We start from the raw sequence: 15,051 nt of genomic DNA on the forward strand, positions 1-15,051 counted from the left end.
GTGTGTGTGTGGGGTGGGATCCGTGTGTGTGTGGGGTGGGATCCGTGTGTGTGTGTGTGTGTGTGTGTGTGTGTGTGTGTGGGGTGGGATCCGTGTGTGTGTGTGTGTGGGGTGGGATCCGTGTGTGTGTGTGGGGGGGATTCCATGTGTGTGTGTGTTTGGGGGGGTGGGGTGATCCGTGTGTGTGTGTGGGGGGGATCCGTGTGTGTGTGTGTTTGTGTGTGTGTGTGTGGGGGGGGATCCCTGTGTGGGGGGGCGGGATCCCTGTGTGTGTGTGGGGTGGGATCCGTGTGTGTGTGTGTGTGTGTGTGTGTGTGTGGGGTGGGATCCGTGTGTGTGTGTGTGTGTGTGTGGGGTGGGATCCGTGTGTGTGTGTGTGTGTGTGTGTGGGGTGGGATCCGTGTGTGTGTGTGTGTGTGTGGGGTGGGATCCGTGTGTGTGTGTGTGTGTGTGGGGTGGGATCCGTGTGTGTGTGTGTGTGTGTGTGTGTGTGTGTGTGTGTGGGGTGGGATCCGTGTGTGTGTGGGGTGGGATCCGTGTGTGTATGTGTGTGTGTGTGTGTGTGTGTGTGTGTGTGTGGGGTGGGATCCGTGTGTGTGTGTGTGTGGGGTGGGATCCGTGTGTGTGTGTGGGGGGGATTCCATGTGTGTGTGTGTTTGGGGGGGTGGGGTGATCCGTGTGTGTGTTTGGGGGGGGGAGATCCGTGTGTGTGTTTGGGGGGGGGGGAGATCCGTGTGTGTGTGGGGGGGGATCCGTGTGTATTTGGGGGGGGATCCGTGTGTGTGTTCGGGGGGGGGGAGATCCGTGTGTGTGTTTGGGGGGGGCGGAGATCCGTGTGTGTGTGGGGGAGGGATTCCATGTGTGTTTGGGGGGGGGGGGGGGGAGATCCGTGTGTGTGTGTGTTGGGGGGATTCCGTGTGTGTGTGTTTGGGGGGGGGGATCCGTGTGTGTGTGTGTGTGTGTGTGTGTGTGTGTGTGTGTGTGTGTGTGTGTGGGGTGGGATCCGTGTGTGTGTGGGGTGGGATCCGTGTGTGTGTGTGTGTGTGTGTGGGGTGGGATCCGTGTGTGTGTGTGTGTGTGGGGGGTGGGATCCGTGTGTGTGTGTGTGTGTGTGTGGGGGTGGGATCCGTGTGTGTGTGGGGGTGGGATCCGTGTGTGTGTGGGGTGGGATCCGTGTGTGTGTGGGGTGGGATCCGTGTGTGTGTGTGTGTGTGTGTGTGTGTGTGTGTGTGGGGTGGGATCCGTGTGTGTGTGTGTGTGGGGTGGGATCCGTGTGTGTGTGTGTGTGGGGTGGGATCCGTGTGTGTGTGTGGGGGGGATTCCATGTGTGTGTGTGTTTGGGGGGGTGGGGTGATCTGTGTGTGTGTGTGGGGGGGATCCGTGTGTGTGTGTGTTTGTGTGTGTGTGTGTGGGGGGGGATCCCTGTGTGGGGGGGCGGGATCCCTGTGTGTGTGTGGGGTGGGATCCGTGTGTGTGTGTGTGTGTGTGTGGGGTGGGATCCGTGTGTGTGTGTGTGTGTGTGGGGGGTGGGATCCGTGTGTGTGTGTGTGTGTGTGTGGGGTGGGATCCGTGTGTGTGTGTGTGTGTGTGGGGTGGGATCCGTGTGTGTGTGTGTGTGTGTGTGTGTGGGGTGGGATCCGTGTGTGTGTGGGGTGGGATCCGTGTGTGTGTGGGGTGGGATCCGTGTGTGTATGTGTGTGTGTGTGTGTGTGTGTGTGTGTGTGGGGTGGGATCCGTGTGTGTGTGTGTGTGGGGTGGGATCCGTGTGTGTGTGTGGGGGGGATTCCATGTGTGTGTGTGTTTGGGGGGGTGGGGTGATCCGTGTGTGTGTTTGGGGGGGGGGGGGGAGTTCAGTGTGTGTGTTGGGGGGGGTGGAGATCAGTGTGTGTGTTGGGGGGGGTGGAGATCAGTGTGTGTGTTGGGGGGTGGAGATCAGTGTGTGTGTTTGGGGGGTGGAGATCAGTGTGTGTGTTTGGGGGGTGGAGATCAGTGTGTGTGTTTGGGGGGGGAGATCAGTGTGTGTGTTTGGGGGGGGAGATCCGTGTGTGTGTGTTTGGGGGGGGGGGGAGATCCGTGTGTGTGTTTGGGGGCGGGGAGATCCGTGTGTGGGGGGGGATCCGTGTGTATTTGGGGGGGATCCGTGTGTGTGTTCGGGGGGCGGGAGATCCGTGTGTGTGTTTGGGGGGGGAGATCCGTGTGTGTGTTTGGGGGGGGATTCCGTGTGTGTGTGGGGGGGGGTGTGTGGGGGGGGGGTTTCCGTGTGTGTGTGGGGGGGGGTTCCGTGTGTGTGGGGGGGGATTCCGTGTGTGTGTGTGGGGGGGCGGGTGCGTGGGGGGGGAGATTCTGTGTGTGGGGGGAGCGGGGTGATCCGTGTGTGTGTAGGGGGGGTTCCGTGTGTGGGGGGGAGGGGTCCGTGTGTTTGTGTGGGGTGGTGGGGGGTCCGTGTGTGTGTGTTTGGGGGGGGAGATCCGTGTGTGTGTTTGGGGGGCGGAGATCCGTGTGTGTGTGTTTGGGGGGGGGAGATCCGTGTGTGTGTGTGTTTGGGGGGGGGGAGATCCGTGTGTGTGTGTGTTTGGGGGGGGGAGATCCGTGTGTGTGTGTGTGTTTGGGGGGGGGGAGATCCGTGTGTGTGTGTGTTTGGGGGGGGGGAGATCCGTGTGTGTGTGTGTTTGGGGGGGGGGAGATCCGTGTGTGTGTGTGTTTGGGGGGGGGAGATCCGTGTGTGTGTGTGTTTGGGGGGGGGAGATCCGTGTGTGTGTGTGTGTTTGGGGGGGGGAGATCCGTGTGTGTGTGTTTGGCGGGGGGAGATCCGTGTGTGTGTTTGGGGGGGGAGATCCGTGTGTGTGTTTGGGGGGGGGGGATTCCGTGTGTGTGTTTGGGGGGGGATTCCGTGTGTGTGTGGGGGGGTGTGTGTGGGGGGGGGGTTTCCGTGTGTGTGTGTGTGGGGGGGTTCCGTGTGTGTGGGGGGGGATTCCGTGTGTGTGTGTGGGGGGGCGGGTGCGTGGGGGGGGAGATTCTGTGTGTGGGGGGAGCGGGGTGATCCGTGTGTGTGTAGGGGGGGTTCCGTGTGTGTGGGGGAGGGGTCCGTGTGTTTGTGTGGGGTGGTGGGGGGTCCGTGTGTGTGTGGGGGGTCCGTGTGTGTGTGGGGTATCCGTGTGTGGGGGGGGATCCGTGTGGGGGGTGGGCTGCGTGTGTGGGGGTGGGGGACGGGGTGATCCATGTGGGGGGGGTGATTATGTGTGTGGGGGGGGGGCGGGGTGATCCGTGTGTGTGGGGGTGATTCCGTGTGTGGGGGGGGAGGGGTCCGTGTCTGTGTGTGGGGGGTGATCCGTGTGTGTGTGTGGGGGGGGGTCTGTATGTGTGGGGGAGGAGTCCGTGTGTGGGCGGGAGGGGGGGTCTGTGTGTGAGTTGGTAGGGGTCTGTGTGTGAGTGTGGGGAGCGAGGTATCCATGTGTGAGGGGGGTATCCGTGTGTAAGTATGGGGGGAGGTCTGTGTGTGTGTGTGGGTCCGTGTTTGACAGTGTGGGGGTGCGGTCCGTGTGTGTGTATGTAAGTGTGTGGGGGGGACCGTGTGTGAGTGGGGGTGGGCGGTGCGTGTTGAGAGGGGGGTCCATGTGTGGGTGGGTCAGTGTGTGAGTGTGGGGAGGGGGGTTCCGTGTGTGAGTATGGGGGGGGTCGGTGCGTGTGTGTGTGGTGGGGGGTCCGTGTGTGGGAGGGGGGGGTGTCCATGCGTGTGAGTGTGGGGGGTTTCACATGTGTGAGTGGGGGGGTGCGGTCCGTGTGTGAGTCGGGGAGGGCGGTCCATGAGAGAGTGGGGGTTGGGTCCGTGTGTGAGTGGGGGCGGTCGGTCTGTGTGTGAGTGGGGGGGAGGCGGTCCGTGTGTGAGTGTGGTGGGGGGGGTCCGCGTGTGGGGGGGATTCCGTGATTGTGTGTGTGTTTGTGTGATTCCGTGTGTGTGTGAGTGGGGGAGGGGATTCTGTGTATGTGTGTGTGTGGATTCCGTGTGTGTGTGTGTGTGGGTGTGTGGATTCCGTGTGTGGGGGGGGGGGGGTGCGGGGGGGGATTTCCGTGTGTGTGTTTGTGTGGGGAGGGGCGGGGTGATCCGTGTGCGAGTGTGGGCGGGGGGGGGTCTGCGTGTGAGTGTGGGTAGCGAGGTATCCATGTGTGAGTGTGAGGAGGGTCCGAGTGTGTGTGTGTGTGTGGGGGGGGGGTGATTCTGTGTGTGTGGGGGTGGGGGTGCGGGGTGATCCGTGTGTGTGTGGGGGGGTTTCCGTGTGTGTGGGGGGGGGAATCCGTGTGTGGGTGTGGGGGGGATCTGCGTGTGTGGGTGTGGGGGAGGAGTCCGTGTGTGTGTGTGTGGGCGGTGGGGGTCTGTGTGTGAGTGTGGGGAGCGAGGTATCCGTGTGTGAGTATGGGGGGGGGTCCGTGTGTGTGTGGGGGTCTGTGTTTGACAGTGTGGGGGGTGTGGTCCATGTGTCTGTGTGTGTGTGGGGGTGGTGTTCCGTGTGTGTGGGGGAGGGGTCTGTGTGTGCATGTGTGTGTGGGCGGGTCCGTGTGTGTGTGGGGTGGTGGAGTGGGTCTGTGTGTGTGTGTGTGTGTGTGGGAGATCCATGTGTGGGTATGTGTGTGTGGGGTGGGTCCATGTGTGTGCGTCAGTGTGGGGGTTGGGGGAGCGGTTCCATGTGTGTGTGAGTATGGGGGGAGCCGTGTGTGGTGGAGGTCCGTGTGTGTGTGGTGGGGGTGGGGGGGGGGGTGTCCGTCCTGTGTTTATTTTTTTTCTTTTCTTTAGCCCCATACTACCGCCTAACTGGGGTGGTGCTTATTTTTTCCCCAGCAACCGTGGTGTGTGTGTGTGTGTGTGTGTATGCGCGCGCGCGCGTGCAGGTGTGAGACACAGTGATAGACACAAGGTACACAAACCTTTATTCAAATTTCCACCACCAGAACGAAAAGAAACACCCAAATGGCTAGTGACAAGCAGTGTCCTTCACATCAAAACGCAATGCTATGTGATCAAACAGGGAAGAGGAGGGCAGGGATTAAATAATAATAGAGTTGGAGGGGGAAATAATACACTCCACTCCCTTCCGGCGCCCACCTCTCCCTGAACAACTCCAGGGTGTTGGTGGAGGCCGCGTGCTCCTTCTCCAAGGACACCCGGGCTATAACGTAACCGCGGAAGAGGGGCAGGCAGTTGGCCCTAACGACTCCCTCCATGGCCTGCTGCCTGGACCTGTTTATGGCCAGTTTGGCCAGGCCCAGGTGCACACCCACGAGGAGGTCTTCAGACCTGCCCTCCCTCCTCTGTACCGGGTGCCCAAAGATCAGGAGCGAGGGACTGAAGTGCAACCAAAAGCAGAGGAGGAGGTTTTTGAGGAAATCAAAAAGGGAGTGTAAACGTCCACACTCAATATACACATGGTCCATGGACTTCACAATGCCACAGAACAAGCAGTTGGGCTGAGAGTCCGTGAACCACCACAACCTGCGGTTGCACGGGATCGCTGCGTGCACACCCTCCACCCCAGATCCCCGAGAGAAAGGGGGAGGATTCCTGTGTAGAGAGCCCTCCACTGGGGATCCTCACCGCCCGGTGGCAAATGGACACGCCAAGGCGTGTCCGGGCGGTGGATGAGGGAGAAGAGGTGGACGGTGTGCAGCAACAGTCGATACAGGGCCTGCCTTTTTACGTCCTTAAAAGGGACAAAATTAAAATTCCGGAGGCGGCTTAGGTTGTGGGGCACAGGCTCCCGTCGGAAGTACGGGACCGCGGGGCCAATGTGAAATTCCGTCTGGGCTTGGGTGAGCGCGGACGGGATCCTACCGCACACCTGTGCATCCTCCAACTGATGCTGTGTTTATATGTGAGAGAATCACTGAAGCAATGTGAGAGGAACAGGAAAATCACCAAGGAGAGAAAGTTAGAGAGGAGTCACTGTGATGATAGCGAGAGAGGAAAATGCTGAGAAGACAGAGCTGCATTCACCCAAGACAAGAGGGAGAGAAATAAACTTGCAAGAGGAGAGGCAACAGAGAAAATCACTGAGAAGAAAGAGAGAGTTGGATAATCAGCGAGACAATATGGAGGGAGAAGTTTGCTGAGAAGGAAGAGGAAAATTCATCGAGAGGAGTCGATGGAATGGAAAATTACTGAGTGAGAAAAATGTGGAGCGGTGATAGGGAGAAGACAGTTTCCTTACGCTCAGCCTGTCTATCTGACTGCCAGGCTAGGATGAGAAAATAAATTTCAGAGATGGGAGAGTGAGAGAAAATCACTGAGACAAGAGGCTAAGAGAGAGAAAATAACCAAAGGAAAGAGATTGCCAAGAAGAGGTACAGAGAGAGGGAAAATCGAGGAGCAAGGAGTGAGAGTTTGAGGAGAACTCCGAGCTAGGAGAGAGGGAGAAAGTCACCGAGATGCAGAGATTGACTGAAAGAGAAGTTGATGGAGAAAAGCACCCAGAGGCAAAAGTGAGGGAGATAATCACCTGACAAGACAGAGGGTTAATCACTGAGTAGCTTCAGCATGAGTGAGTAAATCACCAAGAGGAGAGTGAATCACTGAGAAGAGAGAGGGAAAAGGACTGAGGAGATTGAGAAAGTGAGACATGCTGAAAAAGATTCACTGAGAGCCAAGAGTGAGAGAGAAAGTGACTGAGGAGATAGTAAGCGAGAAAATTCCAGAGAGACAAAATGACACCAAGGATCGCAAGAGAGAAAGTCACTGCGAGACAAAATGGTATATCACCAATTGGAGCGATTCACCGAGACAAGAACAAGTGAGACTATTGCCGAGAGGGGAAGAGAGAGCAAGCAAATCACCAAAAGGATAGTGAGAGCAAAGTGAGAAAAATTCTCCGAGCAGAGAGAGTCAAACATAAAATTACCAAGAGGAGAAAGCGTCGCTGAGAGAAGACCGGGAGAGAAAATGCCTGAGAAGAGATGGAGCGAGAAAATCACCAAGAGGATACCATGAGAGGAATTTATTGAGAAGTGTAGGGGGATGAAGTGCTGAGAATAGAGGAGTAAACAAATTGCCAAAATGAGCCACAATTCTGGTCTCCCTCCGATAGAAAGGATGTTGTAAAACTTGAAAGTGCTCAGAAAAGAATTACAAGGAAGTTATCAAGGTTGGAAGGAGAGGCTGAATAGGCTGTGGCTGTTTTCCTTGGAGTGTCGGAGTGACCTTATAGAAGCTTATAAAATCATGAGGGGCATGTGTGTAAACTGCGTAAATAGACAAAATCAGTTACCTGGCGTGGAGGAGTCCAGGACTAGAGGGCATAGGTTTAGGATAGAGGGGAAAGATTTAAAAGGGATCTAAGGGGCAACATTTTCATGCAGAGGGTGGTGTGTGTATGTAATGAGTTACCAGAGGAAGCGTTGGAAGCTGGGACAATTCCAACATTCAGAAGGCATCTGGATGGGTTTATGAACAGGAAGAGTTTGGAATCATATGGACCAAGTGCTTGCAAATGGGACTCGATTAATTTAGGATATCTGGTAGGTATGGATGATTGGACTGAGTTGTTTCTGTGCTGTACATCTCTCTGACTCCATTAGCATGAATCACTGAGTGAAGAAGCTGACAAAAAAAACAGAAGCACGATGACAGAGTAGGGGGTATATCATGGAGGAAACTGAAAGCATGGAAAGCTTCCATAGAAAGGGAAAACATTACTGAGAAGAAAGGGGTAGAGAAAATCACTGAGGACAGAAAGAGGGCATATCACTGGGCAGGGTGTGAGAGAGTGAGGAAAATATTTGAGAGTGGGAGAAAATCACTGAGAGGAGTGTGTAAATCAAAAAGAAGATTGAGAGAGAACTTTTCACTGAAAGGAGAGATTCCTTGAGAGGTGACAGAGGGAGAAAATTTCTTAGCAGTGAACAAGAGAAAATTGCTGATAGGAGCCAGTTAGAAAGAGCAAATTGCCAAGAGGGAGATTCAGTGAGAGGAACATCTAAGAGAGAGAATCTGTGATAGGACAGGGTAAGAGAGAAAAGACAAAGATTTTAAAAAAACCCAGAGAGAAAATGATTGAGAAGAGTGAGAAAATCACCACAAGGGAAGGAAGAGCACTGAGAGTGTCGTGACAGAATGAAAATCTTTCAAAAGGGATGGAAGGAGAATCACTTAGAAAGAGAGGGAAAATCACTGAGAGGACAAAGAGGTTGGTTTCTAGTAAGAAAGTAAGAGAAGAGCGGGAATAGATCACCAAGGTAAGAGACAAAGGGCAAGAAGCAAAATTATTGAGGGGCAAGAGACAGCAAATCAAAAAATGAAGAGAGATTCACTAAGAGTCGAGTCGGAGAGAGAAAATCGTCGACAGGAGGTGAGTGAGAGCAGATGACTAAGGAGAGATGGTATGAAATCCACTGTGAGAGAACAAAAATGACCAAGAGGAATGAGAGAGGAAGAAAAGGAGCTGCTGAAAGTAATTCACCAAGAAGTGAGGGTGAGAGATTTCGCAAAGTAGCGAGCAGAGAGAAATCTCATCTCAAGGTGTGGGTGAGATATAAAGTCACTGTGCTCAGTGAGGGAGAGAGAGATAATTTTCTGAGGAAAGAGAAAAAGGAGTTAATACTTCTGTATTTGCTGATGACTCAGAACTAGGTAGGATTGTGGGCTATATGGAAAATGCAATATTTACAAGATTGCTGACAATGCTAATGGGCTTGAGGGTTGTACTGCAGTTACAAAGAGGCTTCAGTGTTATCAACAAGTATGTGGGCAAAGATAGACATGGGGTATTATATGGGTAACTGTAAAGGGCTACATTTCCATGTGCAGAACAAGAAAACAGTTTTATTTGACTGACATAGTTGAAGATGTGTGTGTACATGGCTCTGGGTATTGTTGTACATCAGCAGTTGAAAGTAAACAAGCAACCACAGATCACAATTGGAAAGGCAAATAGTAAGTTTGTCTTCATTGCAAGAAGTTATGCACTCCGAAGTAGAGGTGCCTCACTACAGGTTTAGTGGGACTCGGTGAGACTGCATTTGTGGAATATTCTGTGCTGCTTTCGACTCCTGACTGAAAAATGGCAAGATACACTTGCCATTGGGAATGCAGCAAAGGTCCACAAGGCTGTACTGTGGATGCTAGGACTATTGAATGGGGAGAGATTGGTTTGACTGTGTCTGTATTCAGTAGAGGTGAGAGAAATGAAAGAGGGCCTGATTGAAAGCTATAAATCTCTATCAGGGCTAGACAGAATGGTTGTGGGAAGGGTGTTTTCCCTGGCTGAGGAGTCTCAGTCAAAAACAATCAGTTACAATATAGGCTGGGTCATCTTATGACTGAGATCAGGAAACTTTTTGTCACTGAAAGGGTGGTCAAATTATGGAATTAGCAGCACAGAAAGCTGTGGATGCAGGCTCACTGAATACATTCAAGGAAGAGATTGATTGATTTTTATTTTAGATGTTAAAGGGCATCAGGGTTATGAAGAGAAAGCATGTACATTACCTGAGGGTCAGCCATGATCAAATTGAGTGGCTGTGTTGTAAAGAGCTGAATGACCTTCTAGTTTTTGTGTGTTTTGTTTTCTGTTCTTGGCACACCAGTCTCCGAGGGCCAAGTGGCCTCTATTTTCAGATCCCATGTTTCAATGTGAGAGTGAGCACTGAGAGGTTTGAGAAGGAGAGCCAATCACCAAGAGGGAAGGACGAGAGAGAAAATAATCTAAAAAAGATAGAGCATGAGAAAATCATGTGAAGACAAAGAGGAAAAATCGCTGAGATGAGAAAGGAAAAATCACCAAGCTGAGAGCAATTTTCCAAGGAGAAGATGAGTGAGAAAATCACCGAGTGGGTGAAGAAGGGAGTTTGTCATCGAGAGGGAGAAAGCATTAGAATGAAAAAGAAAATTATCAAGAAGAGATACCGATTCACTGAGAAGAGTCAGAGAAAGCAAATCACTGAGAAATTCGCCAAGAAGTGAGGGTGAAAGCAGGAATTACAAGATTTGGAGATAATAATCAATACTTTCAAGTTTACTGACAACACAGAACTAGGTAGAATTGTGAGTTGTGTGAAAAATGCAATATTTACAAGGTTGCTGATGAAATGGGTGGGATTGAAAGTTGTGAGGAGGATGCGTGAACGCTCCAGTATGACTAAGATTGAGTATGTGGGCAAAAACAAGTATTTATGTGAAATGACATGGATAAATGTGAAGGAATGCATTTCACGTGAAGAACAAAAAGGCACAGCAGTGATTAAATACTGACAGTTCAAAATGTGGGTATGCAAAGGGATCTCAATGTCTGTGTATACCAGTGAAGTAAAATAAGGAACGAAAGCAGACATAAGTCGAAACACCCAGCAGGTCTAGCAGCATCAATGAAGAGATATGAGTTAATATTTCAGGTTGAGCAACCCTTCCTCAGAAGGGTCCAAACGTTGACCCCAAAAGTTAACTCTGATTTCTTTTGACAGATGCTGTCAGACCTGTAAGCTTTTTTTTTAGCAATTTCTGTTTTTTGCTTCTGATTTACAGCATCCTTTTGGTTGTTATTAGTTTGTTTTCCAGTTTTGATCTTGTAATAACATTGTTTTGTGTTTAATGGGGTTATATTCAATGTCAAATAGTTGCATTGTTTTTCAATGTTTTCCACGCATAGGGAATTGTACATCATTTCAGAAGGAATCAACTATTTCTTGCAAGAAGTGTCTAACTGAAAAAAAACTTTTTGTGCTTATTTCTTTCTGAAAATGTTTGGCAAATCTCAAGTTCTATGTAACCCATATTAAAATAACATTTTGAGAAAGCAAAGGCTTTGAAATTGATAATACTTCAAAGGAAACGTTCTATCTGGATTGACTATGTTATGAAAGTGAACTAAATATTATATCAATCCTGCAACATTTACTTTGGCTGACCAAGTAAAATGGTCAAATGCATTGCAATGTTAAAAGCTTTAACATTGCTCGTCTACTGAGGTGAGTGTGTGTGCTGGTGACCTGCCTAATGCTAAATTCTGGATTGCATTTCAGTTCACTGAAAAATCACCCAGACAGGATCTACGCAAATGACAATACAGGAAGACATTTTATGATTACTGATCAGTGAGAATTTCTCATCTCTAGGTTTGAACTTGCATAGTAACCACCATTCGGTTATTTTAAATATCCAGCTAGCTAATTAAGGTATTTCTCATTTTGGGTCAATATAAGAGTCCACCCTTTTGCTTTTTGATCTTTCATATATAATCCCAGCAAGAACTTGCCTATTTCATAGTGAGTTTTTCACACAAAAAATACAAAACAATGAATTCCAAAGGACTAGTTCAATGGACTAGTTCTCAATATTGTCATATAATTTACGTTACTCCTCTTGAACACTTAGAGAAAATCTATTTATGAAATATATAATTTTTAAGAATGCTTCATTCATTTGTTCAGTGCTTTCATTACCCCACACCGAACCTAAAGAATATCCATCCCTTATTAATATCCATCATAGTTGGAAAATATTTAAAGTCTTTTTAAAATGTTCATAGCAATGTATTATGTCCTGTGTAGCTGTTGAACTGCTTTTACCTTTGCATGATTTAGCCTTTGACTTTTTTTAAGCATATTGATGCAGTGGTATGAGTACCACAGTTTATTGTAATATGGTGACAGTGATCTGAAAAATCTTTATATCTTAATGAATATAGACTCTATCAATTAATTAATTTCCTTTCATATTTACAGGTGTAAAACATTTTTAAGAACAGAATAATTTGCTTTATATTAATGGATATCTTCCAAGAAGATGCGCAATGTCAGCTAAATGAAAAGCTAAATGAAACCAGGATCAAATTTTTGAGTTTATGGGAAAACTATAATCCAGCAGGATTTAAACAGAAGTACAGAGAATCTTTAAAAATCACAGAAGGTACATTTGTATTTTATCAGCTACAGTCTTCTAATATGACTCAATAGTTCCATTCTTGTGCAATCTCATGTCATAAGAGAGTTGCACAACAGCCACTTCATTTAACTGTGTTGTAGCCAACACAGGTAAGGAAAGTTTTCATTCTTCAATCGCTTAAAGCCAATTTGTGATGAAGAAACACATGTAGAAAAACCAACTGTATGTACAATTGAAGAAATTTGCCACAAGTTTCCTATGTTCCTAATCACAAAAAATTATAAAATTTCTGAATTCAAATTAGTGTTCTATTCACATTAAGTAGCTTAACACTAGTTTGTGGGGTTGCACTGGGGATTAGCAGAGTGGATGGAGTTACAAGTTATGGAGATATAAAGTATTCAAAGTGTGTATTTGGAACCTGACTTTGTCTGTGTATGGTACCACCAAATGATGTGTTTATAAGGAAGATTAGACCAAGAAAAATTGGGCCATTGGGCCCATCAAGTCTGCTGTACCATATCATGGCTGCTATGTTTTACAACCATTTTCCTCTCTTCTTTCCGTAACCCTTGATCCCCTTACCAGTCCTGAACGTACCTATCACTGGCTTATATTCAATGATTGGTCTCCACAGCCTGCTGTGGCAATGAGTTCCACAGATTTAAAAAATTCCTCATTTCTCTTCTAAAGGGCCATCCTTTCACTCTAAGGCTATATCCTCAGGTCCTAGTTTCCTCTACTAGTGGAAATTGCATCTCCCTGTCCACTATGTCTAGACCCTTTAATATTCTGTAAGTTTCAATGAGATCCCCTCATCCTTCTAAACGTCATTGAATACAGAGTCCTCAATCACTTTTCATATGATAAGCCCTTCATTCCCAGGATCATTCTTGTCTGCCTCCCCCAGACTCCCTCCAAAGCCAGTTTATCCTCAGATTTCCAAAGCTTTTCCCTGTTTGGAATATTCTTCCTACCAAAGTGGATAACCTCACACTTTCCCACATTGTATTCCGTCTGCCACTTCTTTGCCCACTCTCCTTGTCTGTCTGAGTCTTTCTGCAGCATTTCTGCTTCCTCAACATGAACTGTCCCTCCACCTATCTTTGAGTCATCTGTAAATGTAGCAAAAATGCTCTCAGTTCTTTCATTCAAATGGTGATGTATAATATGAATAGTTTTGGTCTCAACATAGACCTTTGGGGACTCCTCATCAGCTACTATCCTGTAAAATACCACTTTATCTCTTCTCTCTGCCTTCTGCCAGTCAGCCAATGCTCTATCCATATAAGAACCTTACCCCTAACACCATGCACTTATCTTATTTAGCAACCTCCTTTATGACAGCTTGTCAAAAGTCTTCTGGAAATTCAATAGATCATGTCCACTGGCTCACCTTTGTTTAACTTGGGTGTTACCTCTTCAAAGAATTCTAATTGATTTGTTAGGCATGACCTCCCCTTGAATGAACTATGCTGACTTAACCCTACCTTACCATGCACTTCCAAATACTCCACAATCTCATCCTTAATAATGGACTCTAAAATTTACCAACAAAAGCAATGAACAGAATTCAAAAAAGTCATCAATGTACTATGCAACAATGCAAGAACAATCTTGTATAGAGTGCTAATTAACAACAGAAAATAATGGTAAGTGAAGTGCTACAATGGCCCTCAAATTGGAGTTGTATGTATTCAAAGTTTGTGAGAGGATTTGTAGCTCGGGTGCTCGTTGCTGTGGTTCTGTTTGCCGAGCTGGGAGTTTTTGTTGCAAACGTTTCATCCCCTTTCTAGCTGACATCTTCAGTGCTTGGGAGCCTCCTAAAAGTGCTTCTGTGCTGATTCCTCCTGCATTTATAGTGGTTTGAATCTGCTGCTCCCGGTTGTCAGTTGCTGTCCTCTGCAATGGCCGGTATATAGGGTCTAGGTTGATGTGTCTGTTGATAGAATTTGTGGATGAGTGTCATGCCTCTAGGAATTCCCTGGCTGTTCTCCGTTTGGCCTGCCCTATAATAGTGGTGTTGTCCCAATCGAATTCATGTTGTTTGTCATCTGAGTGTATGGCTACTAGGGATAGCTGGTCATGTCGTTTCGTGGCAAGTTGGTGTTCATGGATGCGGGTTGTTAGCTGTCTTCCTGTTTGTCCTATGTAGTGTTTTGTGCAGCCCTTGCATGGGATTTTGTACACTACATTGGTTCTGCTCATGCTGGGTATCGGGTCCTTTGTCCTGGTGAGTTGTTGTCTGAGAGTGGCTGATGGTTTGTGTGCTGTTATGAGTCCTAGTGATCACAGCAGTCTGGCTGTCAGTTCAGAAATGCTCCTGATGTATGGGAGTGTGGCCAGTCCTTTGGGTTGTGGCATGTCCTCATTTCGTTGTTTTTCCCTGAGGCATCTGTTGATGAAATTGCGCGGGTATCCATTTTTGGCGAATACCTTGTATAGGTGATCTTCTTCCTCTTTTTGTAGTTCTGGTGTGCTGCAGTGTGTTGTGGCCCTTTTGAATAATGTCCTGATGCAACTTCGTTTGTGTGTGTTGGGGTGGTTGCTTTCATAGTTCAGGACTTGATCTGTGTGTGTGGCTTTTCTGTATACCTTCGTGGTGAATTCTCCGTTCGGTGTTCTTTGTACCATCACGTCTAGGAATGGGAGCTGGTTGTCCTTTTCTTCCTCTCTAGTGAATTGGATTACATTCAAAAGGCAGAACAACTACTTGCCGACACCAACACCTACCAAAAGATGGAGTTTGACCCCACTCCACAGCTCACCAATAGGATAAACAACACACTGAGGAATCTACAAAAAAGCGGACAGATAACCAGGACTGACCTACAAAGAATGAAACCGGAAAGCAACAACACTCCCAGATTCTATGGACTACCTAAAGTACACAAACCAGACATCCCACTCAGGCCCATAGTATCACTACCAGGAACGCCATCACACAAACTGGCTAAAGAGCTACAACAGAAACTGAAACACCTGGTCAGCGGATCCAGACACTCTATACAGTCAACACAAGAATTCTTGGACATCATCAGAAATATACACATAGACAAGGAAGAAATCATGGTCTCATTTGATGTAACGGCACTGTTCACTTAAATTGACAAAACCTTAGCCAGAGAAACAATATCCAACCTGCTGGACATACATAACGGACAACAGGACGCTGAACCTATTAACAA

The 15,051-nt window shown here is 48.5% G+C and overlaps 1 protein-coding gene across 1 annotated transcript in view; it reads left to right on the forward strand.

Annotated features, from left to right (window-relative positions):
• The window catches only part of spc25 (SPC25 component of NDC80 kinetochore complex), a 35,369-nt gene that overhangs the window by 6,602 nt on the left and 13,716 nt on the right, over positions 1-15,051 (forward strand). Inside the window, exon 2 of the mRNA XM_060827864.1 lies at positions 11,704-11,887. Coding sequence (XP_060683847.1) covers positions 11,746-11,887 — 142 coding nt within the window. The 5' untranslated portion in view covers positions 11,704-11,745. The remainder of the gene's footprint in view (positions 1-11,703; positions 11,888-15,051) is intronic.

This window comes from Hemiscyllium ocellatum, chromosome 7 (assembly GCF_020745735.1).
Source record: "Hemiscyllium ocellatum isolate sHemOce1 chromosome 7, sHemOce1.pat.X.cur, whole genome shotgun sequence".
Lineage (NCBI taxonomy): Eukaryota > Metazoa > Chordata > Chondrichthyes > Orectolobiformes > Hemiscylliidae > Hemiscyllium > Hemiscyllium ocellatum.